Source organism: Trachurus japonicus, chromosome 9 (genome assembly GCF_045865225.1).
Source record: "Trachurus japonicus isolate A0001 chromosome 9, Traja_1.0".
Lineage (NCBI taxonomy): Eukaryota > Metazoa > Chordata > Actinopteri > Carangiformes > Carangidae > Trachurus > Trachurus japonicus.
In genome coordinates, this window is record NC_140915.1 from 2,190,846 (window position 1) to 2,208,763 (window position 17,918).

The 17,918-nt window shown below is 49.1% G+C and overlaps 1 protein-coding gene across 1 annotated transcript in view; it reads right to left on the reverse strand.

The window, feature by feature from the left end:
* LOC146980491 (uncharacterized) overlaps nucleotides 1-9,777 on the reverse strand; it is a 33,008-nt gene extending 23,231 nt beyond the window's left edge. Inside the window, exons 1-3 of the mRNA XM_085787967.1 lie at nucleotides 9,710-9,777; nucleotides 9,351-9,540; nucleotides 8,891-9,187 (exon numbers count right to left, since the gene is read on the reverse strand). Of these exons, the coding sequence (XP_085644093.1) occupies nucleotides 8,891-9,187; nucleotides 9,351-9,540; nucleotides 9,710-9,777 (555 nt within the window). The remainder of the gene's footprint in view (nucleotides 1-8,890; nucleotides 9,188-9,350; nucleotides 9,541-9,709) is intronic.
* Between the last annotated feature and the right edge of the window lie 8,141 nt (nucleotides 9,778-17,918).

Below are 17,918 nucleotides of genomic sequence, written 5' to 3' on the forward strand. Positions count from 1 at the left end.
CCCCTACCTAACCTTTTTACTAAACTTAACCAACTCCTTTCTACATTGCCTAAACCTAACCAAAGCACAGAGCAAGGACATTTATTTTCAGCAGGAGTGCCGCGGCTGCATCAGACCATGGATGTAATGCATCAGACTCGCACCTGGGTGAAACTTTGGAGGCGGAGGGGGAGGGGGAGGGGCCGGTCGGGCGCTGTCCCCGCGGCGCGTCGTGTCAAGACGGGCAGGAAGTCAAACCACGAGAGAATCCGGTCAATTTTCAAAATAAAACACATTCGGAACGGCGGCCCCTCGGGAAGTTCGAAATGACGGACCTTCGGGAATTTTCGGACTGGCAGACCGTCGGAATGGCGGTCCTTCGGAATGGCGGTCGCCCCCCAGTCCATCTTGGCTAGTTGGCTGTTGGAACGCTGAGCCAGGCTGAGGAGCAGCTTTGTCAAGCCAGGTGGAACTAATTCTCTCGTCAGTAGACCACACAGACTGATCACAGATTCACTGATGAGAGGACAGGTGTGACTACTTTCCTCCAATCAACAGCGGATCTTGACGTAAAGTGACACACCTATTAGGAAAAAAAAAAAGCACTGCTGCTGTTGTAAAGAGAGAGAGAGCGGACAACTGCGGACTGATTGAATGTGGAAGTAATCCAAAACTATAATCACAATTTAAGTTCCTTTCACAAATTAACAGCTGAGCGCTTTGCCTTAATGATGAGCAGTGGAAGTTGATACATTGCACAAATCATCTAAAGTAAAGTTCATACAGCACAAATAGAAATGGCCAAAAGTGCAACAGGTGAAAATTAATTAAATATAAGAACATTATGCAGTCTGATGCTTCAATAAATTGCCAATAACAATGTTCAAATGAGGTGTAGGCTATAAATTATTTGGAAGGCGCCTGCTCAAACAATTGTATTCTTGTTTTCTTCCCTCAACCAATATTTAGGTCAATATACTGTATTTTGTAACATATTTTATAAAAATAAATCTATTGCTATTTTTGCTCCATTGCTTTTTATGAGAAGCCATGTCGTACCAGTGGTCATAGAAAATATCATACATGGGTCACAGATAATAAAATAGTGAGTATTGACTGAAGAACAGTGTGCACAATTCTGTACTAATGTGTTTTACAGATTTCACAAACTGTCAGACATCTGTAGCCCTGCATCTGAAGAAGCAGGCAGCGCTGGCAGATGCAACTCAGTGTGAGAAGCACATGAATAGGCCTAATTATGAAAAAAAATAAAAGAAAAATAACCTAATAAATATTGTAAATGTTTCATGTTTTTTGATTATTAGGGCCCGAGCGGCGACTGCAAGTCGCCCAGCGAAAGCCCTATTGTAATTGCTCTGTTTATTATTATTCTTTCTTTCTTTCTTTCTTTCTTTCATTCTTTTTCTCTCAAAAGGATCGCATTTTTGGAGGCTTCAACATGCCCCAAAACGCGTAAATTTTGGCATGCACATCAGGACTGGCGAAAAATTTGATATTTTAAAGTCGTTGGAAATGGGCGTGGTCAAATGGCTAAATAGCGCCCCCTAGAAAATTTCAAAACATCAGCCCCGCCTTTGTGTGTCACCTACATGCATGAAATTTGGTGGGCTTATAGAACATGGCAAGACGCACAAAAAAGCCTCTTATGTCATGGTGAAATCACAACAGGAAGTCGGCCATTTTGATTTGAACTTTTGACCTGTTTGATCTAACTTCTCCTACAGATTTTGTCCGATTGACTTCAAATTGGCTGGAGACCACCGAGATGCCACTCTGATCAAAAGTTGTGCTCCGCAGGTCTCTAGGTCAAAGGGCGTGGCTTCTGGGGCCTTGAGGATTTTGGCGACTTTTCGTTTGCTCGCCATTTCACCTTCGAACAGCTCTAACGCCCACATACTTTATCCGATCAGCTTCAAACTTGCTAGACATGATGACGGCTCCGCCCTGAACGTCCCGATATATTAATTTCCTACGTCACTCATAGCGCCCCCCGGTGGTAACAGGAAGTGGCCAGGTTTTACCTTAACGTGTACAGATGGCACATAGTTGACCCCATCAACTTCATTCCACTTCTAAAACATGCAGACTAAGGTGGTGAAGCTACATCATGAACGCTGTGATGCTACGAGTAATGGCGTCCGTGTGGCGACGCGGCGTCAATTCCTCGCCATGACAATACGTTTGCCCTTTGGATGGCTTTATTGAACTCGTATCAACATGAAAATTGGTACACAGGTCAAGGGTCACGACCTCAACGTCTCCATATGCTCATAGGCGATCTCACTCATGTTGCCCCCTAGTGGAAACAGGAAGTGGCATATTTTACATCAACATTGTCCGATTTCCACGAAACTTCACATGTGTGATGAGGGACTGACCCTGAACACACCTGCATGCATCCCATTACTGCCCCCTGGTGGACGAACCTTTAACTGCTCATAACTCCCTCATGCTTTGTCCGATTCACTCCAAACTTCACATGTGTGATGAGGGACTGACCCTGAACACACCTGCACGCATCCCATTACTGCCCCCTGGTGGATGAACCATCAACTCATCATAACTCCTTCATGCATTTTCCGATTTGCTCGAAACTTCACGTGTGTGATGAAGGTCCGCCCCTGAGCTCATCTGCCTACATCTGGTTACCGCCCCCTGGTGGATGAACGAAATATTGCGTTTTTTTGCTCCTGCCAGGGTTTTTCTCCCTTCTCACCACAGCCCCCGCGTGCCTAAGGCCCCGCGGTGGCGTGGAGTCGCGAGGGCCCGATCATCGCCGCTTGCGGCTTTAATTGTAAATGTATTTAGTTTGTTTAGAAATCAGGCCCAATATGTACATAAGAACATGGAATAACTGTATAAAACATTGATTTCTGATCAGAGTGACTGCTGACTTCACAGATAAAGACAACAGAATCAACTTAGCCTGGCTGTTATTATGGTCTGGAGCAGGCTATAGCTGCAGAGAATAAATCACCATAGTAACTTGACCAGGATAAAGGTATCCAGCTTTCCAACAACCGACTTGAGGCTAAATTCAGCAGGATAACCAACATATCCCGGCTTAATCCCTTATCCAGGTTTCGAACAACAGCCCCAAAATTGCAACCAAGCTTTTTGAGTCGTGCGCTTGGGTTCAGACCCCTGCCTTGTCACACCAGGCAGCAGGAGGACTACCTGAAACATTTTAAAATTATTATTGCTGTGACTGTGTGTGTGTTTTGTATTTTTTCAATAAAAGTTTTCAGGAGTAGAAATGAATGCAGGCTTTTTTTCCTACACATTTGTTCAGACACATGTCTCACACACTTGCACATGACTTGACTGTTGCACAACACATCAGAATCAGAACACTTTATTGATCCCCAAGGGGAAAATTAATTTGGTCACAGCAGCAACAGAAACAAGGCACACAGAAAAGGTAACCACTAATAAATAAAATAAATAGATGAAATAAAATAAGGTGATTCAGGTGATTTAGATGATAGAGTAAGTAATGAATTAATTAATTACTATTGAATATTTATTGAATGAACAATTATTGGAACTTCAATAAACGTTCCAGTACATTTTGACAATGCAACTTGCCATCGTAATTCTTCGGGGGTTTTTTTTTCGTAGGATAGGTCCGGGAAAGTCCCGCCTTTCCCCTCTCTGATTGGCTAGTAAACTACAATACGAACAAACTGAAAGTCCAGTGCCCTCATTTATTAACTGTTGCGTATGCACAAAACGGGGTTGAAAGTGGCATACGTGACTTTCCACGCCAAGGTTGTGATCTATAAAAAACAAACTTGACGGGAGAATGTGCGCAGCTCTAAGCAAACTCTGAGCCAGGCGTACGCATGGTTTGGAGGAAAAGGGGAATTGGCGACACAGACGGTGTGGTGGTGAACTGAAGTCAGACTCAGGAAATGATGATTGAGAAGAACGATTATGTTTTATTATTGGCCGTCACACATTTAATTTCAACTCGTATGCGTTAGATCCATGTTGCCACGGTGATTTAATTCAACAGCGCCCTTATTTTGCATCGGACTGGTGTTTCAGAAACATCTTCTTAGAGTCTAACTGAAAATTCAAAATCAAAATTCCTTCTCTATATTTAATCACCACCGTCTCTCCGTCATATTGTCCACTCCCAGAGCGCAGGAGGAGGAGAGGACGGCGCGGCTGCATGGGATAAATACATGGTGTAAATAACTATGTTCCTATGATACTGTGTGAACATATGATCGAGAGTCAATTAAATCTCAAACCCTGGAAAAAAAAATCCAGTAATCGTTCGCACAATTGTTACATTCTGTTTTCTTGTTATCAAGAGAAGTGTCATGTTTGATCCTTCCTCAGAATGTAACTGATTCTGCTAATTATTCAAAGTTTTATCGATCAGTCTAATTACTGTAAATAATACAGCGGTGAGCCCCGTGCGTAATGCTGCACCACGGCACCGCTGGAGGAGAAAGGAGGGAGAGGGAGACCATGATGAAGGTTAATAACTGGTTTCAGATTAGAACTGTTGTCATTGTTGTAACTATGTGCTGAACCGGGTCCAGCATTAGAGAGGCAGCGCACCAAAACAACACCGCGTGCGCTCTGAGCCGCTGACGCCGTTAACAGCTGCAGCAACACGTCACGTTGTCACTTTCACACCTGCAGCTGATTTCACAACACCGACGGAACAGGAGCATGTCAGGCTCATTGACATGCAGATTGCATTCATATGGTGGTTTGCATTGACCATCTAGGGTTAAAACAGGGCGTGTACAGGGCGGAACGTGAAGCGGATTCAGCTGCGCACACTTGTAGGAACTCTCTGATTTATAAACTGAAGTTTGCTTGCAGGTGTGCGTATGCATGGTTTTATGAGTCTGAATATTTACTGGCGCACGCAAAACTTGGCTTTTGGCCGTACGTACCCTTTTAGTAACGATCCCACGCACAGTTTTATAAATGAGACCCCTGATTTATCAACCGTGCGTACGCACAAATGTGTGCGTATTGAGTGCGTAAGAACATTCCCATGCAAAGTATGGGAATGATCAACTTGTACTTGTGCTTAGGAACGAAGCTTGTGCATAAATTTAAGCACAACTCTGACCATGCGTACACACAAAATCTAGTGGTAGAACAGTGAAACTACAAATAGAACCCAGTGGAGGAGTCACAGTAGGTGCGTTTCCATCAGCTGTTTAGATGCGCATCGAGATGTATCGCATCGGAAAATGATGATGGAAACGCCGTGATTCGCATTAAAATCCCCTGATTGGCACAAAATGAAATACGCTCGCTAGGGCCGGGTTTTGGTTGATTCGAATGGGATGGAAACAGCTGTAATCGTGTGACGTAGCGCACTTTCACCCCATCTGCTCCCATGTTTGCAGTTCACTCACAAGACAACATCAGGGTTTCCGCTGTCACACAACAATTAATTAATTGTGGCGCATTGCCACGGCAAAATAAAAGCCCCCACACACCTTCATATGTGATTAGGCCTACTGCACAGTTCTTCATAGTTCCTCCTCAGTAAAAACCAAACTTATCAACCAGCGCGTCCAGAGTTTATCATTAATAAAGTCTGGGGCGGCGCAACTCTCTCTCTCTCTCACACACACACACACACACACACACACGGGTCACGTTATGACGGTAATAAACATATGCGCTAAATCGCGCTCATGTGTTCAAATCAGACCGTCCGTCCGTCTGTCCCATAGACTGTAAAAAGAATGGACGTAGCGTCCGTGACGTCACCCATTGATTTTGGGGAGTCTGTTTTGTGCCGCTACTACGGGGGTTTGAGCCGCGCCATGTTGGATTCTACTTGCCATATTTGGAGCGGTGCGGCCGTTGGCCGGCCGAGAGCCCGCCCACCGGCCTCGTAGCAGCGGTCAACGGACCTGTCACTCAACGGTTCTGCGCCCTAATTGGCCAGAACTTTAAACCTAATAATAGTAAAACTGTAGAGTTTTAAAAAAAATTCACCCCCCTCAGAGTGTGTGCGGGGGTAGAAACTATCGGTTGAGACCAAAAAAATAAAATGTACCAGGCTGTAAATATGTTTTTTTAAGCTGTAAAATCGGCTATTTTAACATGGGGCTCAATTGGAGTTGCTCCCTTCTGGAGCCAGCCCCCAGCGACAGCCGAGGGGATTGCAGCTTTTTGAACGCGGAAGTGAGCTTCACTTCTCAGACCGACAACTGCCCCCTTGGTCTGTCCTGCCGGGGGGGGGGTACAAAGTCCGTAGATGGAAACACACATGATTCGAATTTCTTTCAATGCGCATTTCCCAGTTATTCGAATCACTTTGGATGGAAACATGGCTAGTGTTCAGCAATCTCAAACTTCACACATGTTTCCTGTTTCCTAATTTAAAAAAAATCTCAATTAGTAATTTAGCAGACATTTTGAGTGATTGGTGTGACAAGCTATAAAAGTATGCAGGTAGATTTGTGTCATTATTATTAAATCAAAAATATATTTTCAATAAAAAAACACTTTCTTTCTTTGATTGAAAAGGTTTTTTTTATTGAAGTGAATGTTTTTTTTTTTATTGAAAATGGGCTGCCTTCATCAACTCCTGCTAACATTTCCATATTTCGCACATTCTGTGACAAACTGTAAACTGTTTTCTTGTCTGCAACAACATCTATTGCACGTCTGTCCGTCCTGGGTGAGGGATCCCTCCTCTGTTGCTCACCCTGAGCTTTCTCCGATTTTTCCCTGTTAAAAGGGTTTTCCATGGAGTTTTTCCTCAGTCGATGTGAGGGTCTAAGGACAGAGGATGTTGTTATGATGCCATGTAAAGCCCTTTGAGACAAACTGTTTGTAAAAACGGGGTATACAAATAAAATTGCCTTGCCTTGCCTCCCTGCCCGTCAGCTTGACATCGGCGTCCCTCCCCTCCTCGGACTGCTTGGCCTCGCATCAGGTGCCACACATCCAGCCGCACCACCAGCTCCTGCCACTCCACGAACATGGCAGAACCCTTGTGACAGCACTGTGGACAAAGAGAAGAAGACGTACCTTTGACGCAGCTGCTGCCTGCTTCTCCTGCAGCCACTCCTCCGCTGACTTGCCTCCAACCTTGGCGCAGTACTGCTCATTTCCATGCCGGGTGTGACCATACTGTTTGGTCTTCGGCTGGCCACAGAGCCGGCAGTTGAAGGAGGAGAATGTCCGTTTCTCCTTTGGCTTCTGGAAATGAGCAGCAAGTCCTGCGTTCCTCCGCTGCCGCTCCTCTTCCAGCCTCGCCTCCCAGCTGCTCTGGCCTGCAGGGCGTGCGCCTGCCGTAGTGGGAGGCGCACCTGTGGCGGTGGCTGCTGGGGTTGAGGCTGCGCTGGGAACAGCAGCTCTTGCAGCACCTGGTCAGAGCCCAGGTCCCCCTCCCCAAATCCCTCGTCCACTGCCTCCAGCTGGTCCTCCTCCCACACATCTTCGCCCTCGTCCATCCCATCCGGAGCGTCGGGATCCCCAGGATTTTCCTGCAGCACGAGGCCCGTCTGCGAGTAGAGGTACTCCACCCCGATGAGTTCTCCTGAACAAAAGAGACAGAGACGGATGTGAAGAGTTGTGCCTGCCCGCCTGCAGGTGCACCTGCCCCCCAGCTCCTCCCCCTCAGCTGACCTGCCCCTGATTTCATTCCACCTGACCAGGCCCTCCAGCAGGTACACCTGGAAGTGGAGCGCATTCGCAGATGTACCTGTGATGCACACACGAGAGAGAGAAGTTCAGGCACAGTGAGCTGCTAAATGACCACAGAAAAACACAACATCAGTAAAAGGTGTGATTCTCACCTGGGATGAAGCGGCACAGGTGCAGGTGGAATGACTCCAGCGAGGTGGAGCCCCTGGCGCAGCGGTAGACGGGGAGAATGATCCCTCCCCTGGTCACCTCCCCCGTCTTGGTGTAGAGCTCCACCCCACTGGGTCCTGGATACAGGGCAGGTGACGACGCTGCGTCTGCCAGATTTCCTCCATGCGTTCGCGGTCGATGAGCGGGACGCCCAACGTGTCTGTTGCGTCGCGGAAGTGGTCCAGGACTTCCCGGAGGAGCCGCTCGGTCTCCTCGGCCCCTCGGGTGCGACGGCGGCAGTGACGAGCCATCTCCTTGCCCGTCAGCTTGATATGGGCATCCCTCCCCTCCTCGGACTGCTTGGCCTCCATCAGGCGCGCCACGTCATCTTTGTCCCACTCAAAGATGGCGAGAGACAGGCGCGCCATGAAGAGGCCGTAGAGCTGGTGGGCATCGGTGGTGACACCCCGAGCGAAACGTCGCATCAGGTGCCACACATCCAGCCGCACCACCAGCTCCTGCCACTCCACGAACATGGCAGAGACCTGGAAACAACACAGTTTAGTTTATTGGTTTAATAAGAGACAGTGTGCAATTGCATTAATCTCATTGACACTGATATTTAAACATCTACACTTGAGCAACCAGAGCTCGTCATAAGAGTTACCTTGCTCTGCCCGCGGGCGGCGCAGCAGTCCCGGTCCACGTACGCATGGGTTGCATGGGCAACAGTCCGTCTCCCTCGGAGTCGGTGAGCACGGACATTAGCACCTGTCCGTGCTCATTCCCGACGTTGGTCACCCAGGCGGCCGTACCGGCAGCGCTACCTGCAAGCTTCTTCGTCATCTGCACAGGAGGAGGGAGAGAGAGAGAGAGAGAACAAGAGAAGACTGTTAGAACTGGGTCAGAGCGTCACAAAAAAAGGGAGAAAACACCAGACATCTGTCTGAAATAAGTTATTCAATCACATCAAACCAAATTAGTAGCCTCAACTCACAGGGCCCGGATGTGATGAGCCACTCACAGCACCTGCAGAGGAGGGAAAACACACACACACACACACACACACGCTGCAAAAACACAGACCACAGCTCACCTTCTTGGTCGAGTCCATCTTCAGAATGGACCCGATGATGGATGTGACTCTGGCCTTTGTCTCCTGCAGGTGCGTGCAGGCGTCCCTGACGTAGACGGACAAAAGCCAGGCCAGACGGGGAACCGGGGGCATCAGCGGGAGTTCCACCGCCCGCTGAGGCGCCGCCACACCCGGAACCCGAAGCTTGCGAAGCACAGATAGGTATCTCATCGACCGCAACATCCACTCTCTGGTGTGATCCTCCACCAGAGTAGTGTGGAGGCGGGAGGCACTGTTCCCCAGAGTGCGCTCCCTCATCTGCCCGATCACAGTTTTATCGCACAACAACCTGAGGAAGAGGACGACAGAGAAGAGCAGGACAGCAGGCGGATGAGAGGAAGTGTGAGTCAGAACAGATTAAAGCTCGTGTGTGTTTAAGTCTGTGTGTGCATGCGCACGCAGTAAAGCCGGTGCTGCTTACCTGTACGTGAGAACAGCTGGAAATTGCTCCTGGTGCGACAGGTCCAGCTGTTCCAGGATGTGGTGCGACCACGCCGACAACTTCCTCTGACGAGGTGCATTCGAGGTACTCCGTGCCCATGAAGTACCATCCCCTCGTGTCCAAGACCCTCCGGACGGTCTTGTAGAGGCCAGAGCCGGTCAGCTGGTGCCTACAAGAGGGACACACAAGCCTGTATGCCCACATCTTGTAGGGCATCCAAAGACAAAACCGGCTCTGGAAGAAGGCGTGGTGTGACTCGGGCGGCTGGGCGTACAAGAGTCGCTCTCCAGGGGGGAACCACCAGAGGCGGAGCTCACTGGTGAGAACAGACTTCCCACCAGCGCCTCTGGTGAAGAGAGCCTTGCCTACCCAGCCTTGCTGCTCCTCCGGGAGCGTCTGCCTCCATCCGCGAGGCAGAAGCAGCAACCATCAAAATGTCTCAATAAGTACAAAGATTCAGTTGCAATTCCACACAGACAAACATTTCCTCACACAGGTTGTATGTATGGTTCTTACCTCAGCGCCAGAGGTCAAAGGCGGGCCGACGGCGGCAGCAGGGGTTCCCAGGGCTCCAGGGGCTGCAGCGGCAGCTGGACGGGCTCCAGGGGCCGGACGGGGTCCAGGGGCGGCGGACTGATCAACACACACACACACACACACACACACTGGGATACTCACGTTCGACTCTCCGTGCTGGCAGCTTCGTAGAGGGACTGGTAGGTTAGGTTGGCGTGAACCCCGAACCCCACCAGCTGACTGTCCATGCCCCTCACCGACAGAGACCCCTCACGCATCCGGGTCCGCTGAACCACCGCCACCACCTGTAGAGTAGAAATACAACAATACTTTACCCACCCCCCCAGGAGGGAAACTCAAGCCGCCCGGCAGCTGGACAGTAAGAAACAGCTACAATGAAATTCTCACCTCGGGGAACAGGCGGACATAGGTGGTGAGGGCGTCCTTCTGTACGGCGAGGGGCGACTGGGACTTGTCACCGCCCTCCCTCTCTTTCAGGTGGGAGGCCACGACGGCAGCCGCATAGCCCACGTCGTTGGCCAGGAGCCACCTGAAAGTCTGCCCCCGGTACTGGCCAAACTGGAGCTCGCTCTCACAGAGCACCAGATTGGGGCACCGGGGGTCCCCGCCTGCCTCCACCACTCTGGCCCTGGCCTCGGCCGCCACCACCTCAGGCTTCTTCACCGGGCCTACCGAGGCTGACCTCTCCCGGTAGGCCTGGGCCAGCCTGGCTGCCTCAGATGAAGGCTGGAGGGTGAGCTCCGAGGTGGTGGGCTGGACCCTCAAAACAGGACGGTAATCCATTCTGAAAAAGAGTGAGAGCATAAAAACAACATGAGATGAGGTGACCAATATATGATGCAGATATACAGTACATGATGCATGGGTTAATTAGTTCATAGGTTTTAGTGTACTGTACTGTACTGTTGTTGTACCTGTTGCTGCTGACTTATTTAACCCTACTGATTACAGCCTGTCTTTAATCAGCCTCTCATGAACACATAGCTACTGCTGGGACACTAATAGTCGTTCACATGTGAGTGTCAACCAGCTATAATATTTTACTGTACAGAAATATGAATATGAAACATGAACGCATCACTACAGAAGCAACGTTAAAATGATCAAATCCAGCCAGATGCAAATATATCATGGGCATAAGGTTAACGTTATATCTCCACACTGACCTTAGATGAGATTTGAAAACCAGAAGAAACCAGACGAGTGAGCAACACAGTGACATAACGTTACGTTACCTAACACGCAGTAACGTCGACATTACTGGAATAAGGCAAATAATAAAATAAAATACCGATAAAAACGTATAATTCAAAGCTCACGATATACTGTGCAATGCGCTGGGTTGAAACGGAGGGAAAAAAGAAAAAGTAATGGAGGGAATAAATTAATTGAGGAGGGAAAATATGATAACGGTCGGTTAACTAGCTAAAACATAACTTAACTTTGTCAAAACTGTCGCCGAAGTGTTGAACATGATAAAAAGCACAATCTGCATATTATTCCGACACACATGATTCAGATATTTTTTGACTATGACCGTGAATTTAGACCTGACCGGCCGGCCGGCCGGCCGGCAGCCAGCCGCCGGGCAGCCGCATACGGAGCCGTATCGCCCAGCTAACAAGCGGCCACACGACCGCTGTTACGGTGGCTCGTTAACCGGCTCGTTAACCGGCTCGTTAACCGGAGAAAAACACTTAAAATACATATATATAAATATATTTTTTAAAGTACTTACTTCGTTCGTTCGTTCTTTCTCTCTGTATCCCGTCAGACTTGTCCGTAGGCGGTGTAGCTGTCGAGTGATGGCGGCTATCGCTCTTCGTCTACCTGGGTCTGTCAGTGCAGGGGGGCGGAGCCGCGGTACATGTGTTTGGGCCAATGAGAGAGCTTCTCATTTGTCCCCCCATGCATTGTGTATGTGGAGCTGCGCATGTGTAGTAGCCAATGGAAGCGTGTGGTGTCGACCAATGGGAGCACACCCCATCTTTCTGGAGGGGAGAAGATGGCTGTCCCCGAGGCAAGGAGCGTGGTGGCCATTGTTCTCTGTCGAAGGAGGCGGGGGAAAGGGGGGATTTTGCTCTTGCGTGGTTTGGAGCAGAAGATTGTGGGTTCGATCCCCGGTCCTGACAGGCAGGAGACAGGAGAGCAGTCTCTCTGTCAGTGACAACAGCACTCCCTGGTGTTGGGACAGAGGGGCTGCTCCACACACGGACTCAGGGGGTCCTGACCTCTGACCTGCCTATCTGTCTACATTAATGAATGTGTTTATTATTTAATAAATGCTGATATATTGTCATGTAGTTTTTTATTATTTTATCATTACTATTATTTATTATCAGTGCAATAAAAATAAAGTATCTATCTGTCTGTCTATCTGTCTGTCTGTTATTGTGTCCATCCTTGCAGTCGGACCAGCGGTGCTCCCTTCCTGACCTGGAGGACGTGGTTGGACTTGGACCAGTTCCTGAGGGCCAATGTGTTATAAGCTCTTAATAAATGCTGATAGATTCATGTCACATAGTTTTGCGTGTCATCCTCAGGATGAGGAATGCTTTACGAATTTCAAATTCGTGAAGCGTTTCTCATAAAATAAACAAAAATGAGGAACGCTTCACGTGAAGTGTTCCTCAAATCTTTTCAAAGATTTGAGGAACATGTCACATAGTTTCTGCTGCTAGCTTTTGAAAAGTTGTATTATTTTATCAGTGAAATAATAATAAAGTATCTATCTGTGTTATTTGTGACCTTTTTTCCAATAAAAGCACAGTATAACAGCCAGTTCGCTGCAGACTGGCTGGTGAACACAGCAAAGCATCAACAGCAATAAGTAAAAAGAACAAGAAACATTATTATTTGTTTAATTTATTATTTATTACTTTAGAATGAGATGTTACAAGTCGTTACAAACATACAGGGGGGCATGGGCGCAGATCCCGGGGGGGACGGGGGGGACATGTCCCCCCTAATTTCTGGAAAACATGAATTTTCCCCCCCAATAAAAATACCCCAAACTATTCAAAATTGAACAAATGTATTTTCAGACTTCACATTCTTCACATCTAAAAAGAAATGATTGAAATGGTGGAACAAATAATGTTTGACAAAAAATATTTCTGACTCCACATCCCATCTCTGGTCTCTGGTCTCCTCCACTACAATGCAAATGAACGGGTAGTTTCTTACACAGATGCTGATGACATCAGCAGGCTTTAAAAAGACAACCCCCCTCAATCTTAGAGCTTCATATTTTGATATTCATCTATATCAATTAATCATGCATAAAGTTCCATACACTGGGAGAAAAGGAAGATGGTGAGAAGAATTGGGGATCTGGGAGGGTCGGTGGGAGGTGAAAGATAAGAACATGAGCAGATATTATATGTCTGAGACCCTTTAAATTATAATTTACTAATATAACAGCAGTGATATATGGCTGTTGGCTGTTTAGGACAAATAAACAAGAAAGGTAAGCACAATAAATGATTCCCTGTGCAGTACTTTTTGAATGATATGGTGATCCTCTGCGTAATTATATGAGTTGCATATGGGCAAAAAAAAAAAAATCTCTTTTGTGTCCCCCCCAATCCTGGCATCGGATCTGCACCCCTGCAGGGGGGGGGTTCACCGAACCTTCTCTGCCATGTTGAATCGCCATGTTTTACGTTCAGTGTCACCGTGGCTGTAAGTAACCACAAACTCGGGCCGCCGGAGCTTCTCGGCTCGGGGAGAAAGTTTTCCAGACAGCGCCTGTTAAAACTGTCACCACCGTGTAGGCTAGTGTGAGGAAGGACGGAGGCACTGGTGTTGCCTTCAGGTGCAGTCAGACACCCCCCGTGTCCTTTTTCCTCCCCGCCCCACAGACCCAAGCTCCGCCCACCCGACTGTGCCCAGTGTCTAATGTTTTTGGCTGGCCGCACTGGGCACAGAGGTATTGGACCCCCAGCCGACGGGTTTTTCCTCCAGGCTGGGGGTCCTGGTCCCCTCCCCCAGCAGCCTCAGTGGCCACCTCAAGCACGTCCTCAATGCCCCCTCAAGGCCAGGAACTGCTCGCACACGCCGAGGTAGTTGATGGCTTTCCGCATCCAGGCTTCTGTGTGTAGCTCCCGCAGGGTGTTGAACAGTCGGTTAGCACTGTTGCCCAGAGTGCGAGACCTGAGCTGTCCAACCACCCTCAGGTCACAGGACAGCCTGCACAAACACAACAACAACAACAAAGGTTACATACACATTCATCACAACAAACACTCAGACGTATAGAGAACAATAAGAAGTCTGTCTTACTTGTACGTCAGTACAGCTGGAAATTGGCAGCTGTAGGTGGAGGGCAGCTGCCTAATGATGCCCTGTGACCACCCGCCGACCTTCTTCTTGCATCGACGGCACTCCAGGTACTCAGTGGCCATGAGATACCAGCCGTCGATGTCCAGGACCCTCCGGATGGTCCTATAGAGCCCAGCCTTTGTGAGTGACCCAGTGCACAAAGGCTGGGGGCATGTCAGCTGTAAGCCCCAGATCCTGTGGGGCATCCACAGGAACAGCCGACATGCGAAGAAGGGGTCGGGGGATGCGGGAGGCTGTGTGTAGATCGGCCGGGCTTGGGGAGGGTACCACCACGTGTTCAGCTGCGTGATGAGCTGAGACCTCCCCGTGCTGCTCCTGGTAAACAGCACCCGACCGATCCACTGCTGCTGCTCCGCAGTGAGAGCTGCACGCCAGGACACAGGCAGCAGCTGGAGGGAGGGAGGGAGGGAGAGCAAGAGAAACACAAACCACTTTAATACTTGAGGAAATGACGTGATGGGTGAGGACAGCAGTGACCTCTGACCTGACAGGTGACATGTTAGACAGGCAGCTTTACCTCAGCACTGCTAGCAGGTGGTGGGGGAGGGAGGAAGGCGGGTGCGGTCATCTCCTCCTGGTGGTCCCCTGGTCCTGGTGGTCCTGGCGGTCCCGCCGGTCCCACCGGTCCCGCTGGTCCTGGCAGTGGTGGCGTGGAGGGAGCTGCAGGGGCTGCAGGGGCTGCAGGAGGGTGCTGCTCCTCCTCCTGGGTGGCCTGCAGCATCTCCTTGTCCGTCACCTCCAGGTTGGTGGCAGCAGCGGCGGCGGCGGTGGTGGTGGTGGTGGTGGCGGTGGCGGCGGCAGCTCTGGTGGCAGCAGCGGTGGTGGCGGCGGTGGAAGGAGGTGGATGCAGAGGCCGGAGAGAGAGAGGGGCCTGTACTTGGGAGGCTTAAAGAGAAAAGCAGTGTTTCAGGGAGATGAAGAAACTAGACAGCAGCAGCTTTTACTGTTGTTCAACAACATACAATGGACTCAATGAGATTATTTTATGAAAAGTGCTTTACAAATAAAATGTATTATTATTATTATAAACCAGTTCATTATGTTTAAAACAAGTTCAATCATCTCAAATATTTACAGTGTATAGAGCACAATATGAAGAGCAGTCAGGATGAACACTATTCCACATCTAACACTTGATTTTTACTACTTACACTCTTCCAGGTCAACTACCGCCTTGACCAGCTCTTCGTCCGAGGGCTCCTCAGCCGATGGTGCTGCTGAGGGAAGAGCTGGTCTGGAGGAGGCTGTTGTCACAGTCAGAGGATCAACACAGAGCAGAAAGAGTGAACATGAGAAAAACAGTCCAGTTGAACCCTGTTATGTGATTTAAAGTCAGACTACACTGGAACTTGACTTGCCTGGAAATGCAGGTTTCAGTGTGCAGAGCTTCTGCACTTTGGCCTGCATTTCCACCACAGACAGAGAACGCCGCCCGGAGAGGAAAGCCCTGATGGCGGGGGCTAGAGGGCTACAATGACAAGAACAAGGCATGTATAAAATACTTTCCTGCAGAGAGTGCATCTATTCATTTTTAAATAACATCACAGCTTATAACACGTACGTGGCTTTGCTCTTTTCAGCCAAGACAGAGGCTGTCCTGCTGCTGCTGCTGCTGCTGCTGCTGCTGGTGCTGCTGCTGCTGCTGCTGCTGGCGGCGGCGGTTGCTGCTGGTGCTGCTGGTGGTGGTGCGGTGGCGGCGGCGGCTGCGGTGGCGGCAGCGGCGGCCGCGGCGGATCCAGCAGCAGCAGGAACAGCTCTCTGCCTGTCCCTCTTCCTCACGTAGAGGACGGCGTTCTCCATCTGGGACCCTGGAGCTGGGGCCTTCCTCCGGAGGTAGTCGACGAATCTGTGCCAATCAGAGAGCTCGTTAGAAGAAGCTCATTACCACAGGAGCAACACAACTATTCAGTATTCACATGTTATTGCATCTTACCGGACTTTCTTTTTGTCCCCCGACTCGTACAGGCTCTGCAGGGTCTCATATTTGAAGTCCCCGAAGCCAACAAGGGCCTGTCCCTCCATACCGGGCTGGAGGGACTTTGCCCGCGCCTCCTCGAACATACGGTGGAACCTGACTGCCTCCGCAAAGTCAGGGTATGCCGAGGAGTAGCGGGCAATGGCGTCCTGTAAACTCACACAGAAGAAAAGCTGTCATCACTCCAATCACTGTGTTGTATGAATATTAAACTGATAACTGTGATTCTACTCTTATAGCTGTGTTGAATAAATATGAAACTGAAGACTGTGACTGTACCTTGTTGGCCATCAGGGGGGACTGAGACCCTGTCCTCTCTCTCTCCTTCTGGTGGGAGGCGACCAGGTTGATGGTGTAGCCCACGTCGTTCTCCAGGAGCCAGTGGAAGGTCTTCCCCTGGTACTTCCCAAACTGGACCTTCCACCGGCTCAAGACGAGGGTGGCGTTTGAGGTGTCGCCACCCTCGGAGACGACGTGGGCTGTGGCCTCCGCATCCACCTCCTCCTTCTTCTTGGCCCTGTAGCCCCCAGGCTGGGGGGCCAGGGCCAGGGCCTCAGCTGAGGCCTTCAGCAGGAGGGTCCCATTTTGGGCCCTCCTAAAAGTTGGATGTTCCATCTAAGCAGCAAAGCAAATTAACATCAGCTTTATGATGAGTCCAAGTACAGATATGAAATGCAAAACATGACATGTAGTCAGATACTTACATTTTCAGAGGTGAAAATGACTTAGCAAAAATGATCTGCATAAGACAAGAAGACAACAGTCACATTATCTTTGTGTGTGTGTGCGTGTGTGAGTGAAAAGTGCTGTGTGGACGCTGTGTGTTTGTGAAAGTAAGACAGCAACTCACAACACAGGTTTCTATAGGTCTGATAATGTCTCTAGAGGACAGATGTGACAGATGTGACAAGCACTGATTCTTTACACGGCAATGGTGATCGCTATTGGCTTATTTAACTGATGGAAGAAGGACATTTTTGTCCACTTTACAAGTAACAGCAGGTCAGAACCAGACCGCTGTCACAATGCACTGTATTAGAGAGATGCACTGTTTGTTTATTTTACAGGGTTAACGGTACTGGCGTCTCTGTGTGTCTGTGTGCGTCGACACGGTCGCCGTTAGCGGCCGTTATTAATGAATCCGTTAAAAAAAACACATGTAAACATGAATTACTAAGCTCATGTAACTGATGGGAGAAGGACATTTTTGTCCACTTTACAAGTAATAGCAGGTCCGAGCCGCCGCCGATGACGGCAAAACCTCCGGCAGTTAGAAGACACTTTAAGAGTGAAGGCGGCAAAATAAGAAACAAACTAAACAACGGGGAACAAAAATTACATGTATGTTTTCAACTTTACACGGTCTAACATTCGGCTAATAAATAAAGCACTGTAAATAAGTATAAAGTGACTTTTACACTCACCAGAAATCGTCCTGTGCAGTGTCAGCGGCAGAATGACGGCAGCGAAGCGGGGCAGACAAGATGGCGGACGCCTGACACAAACACGGCTTCTGATTGGTCGCCAAAAGGCCCTGAAACATTGTGTGTCAGATTTGACACAATCACGGCTCCTGATTGGCCCTGACACACAATGTTTCACAGCCAATCAGGAGCCGTGATTGTGTCAAATCTGACACACAATGTTTCAGAGAAGAATGCTTTGCCGGTAGCGCAAGGATGACACGCAAA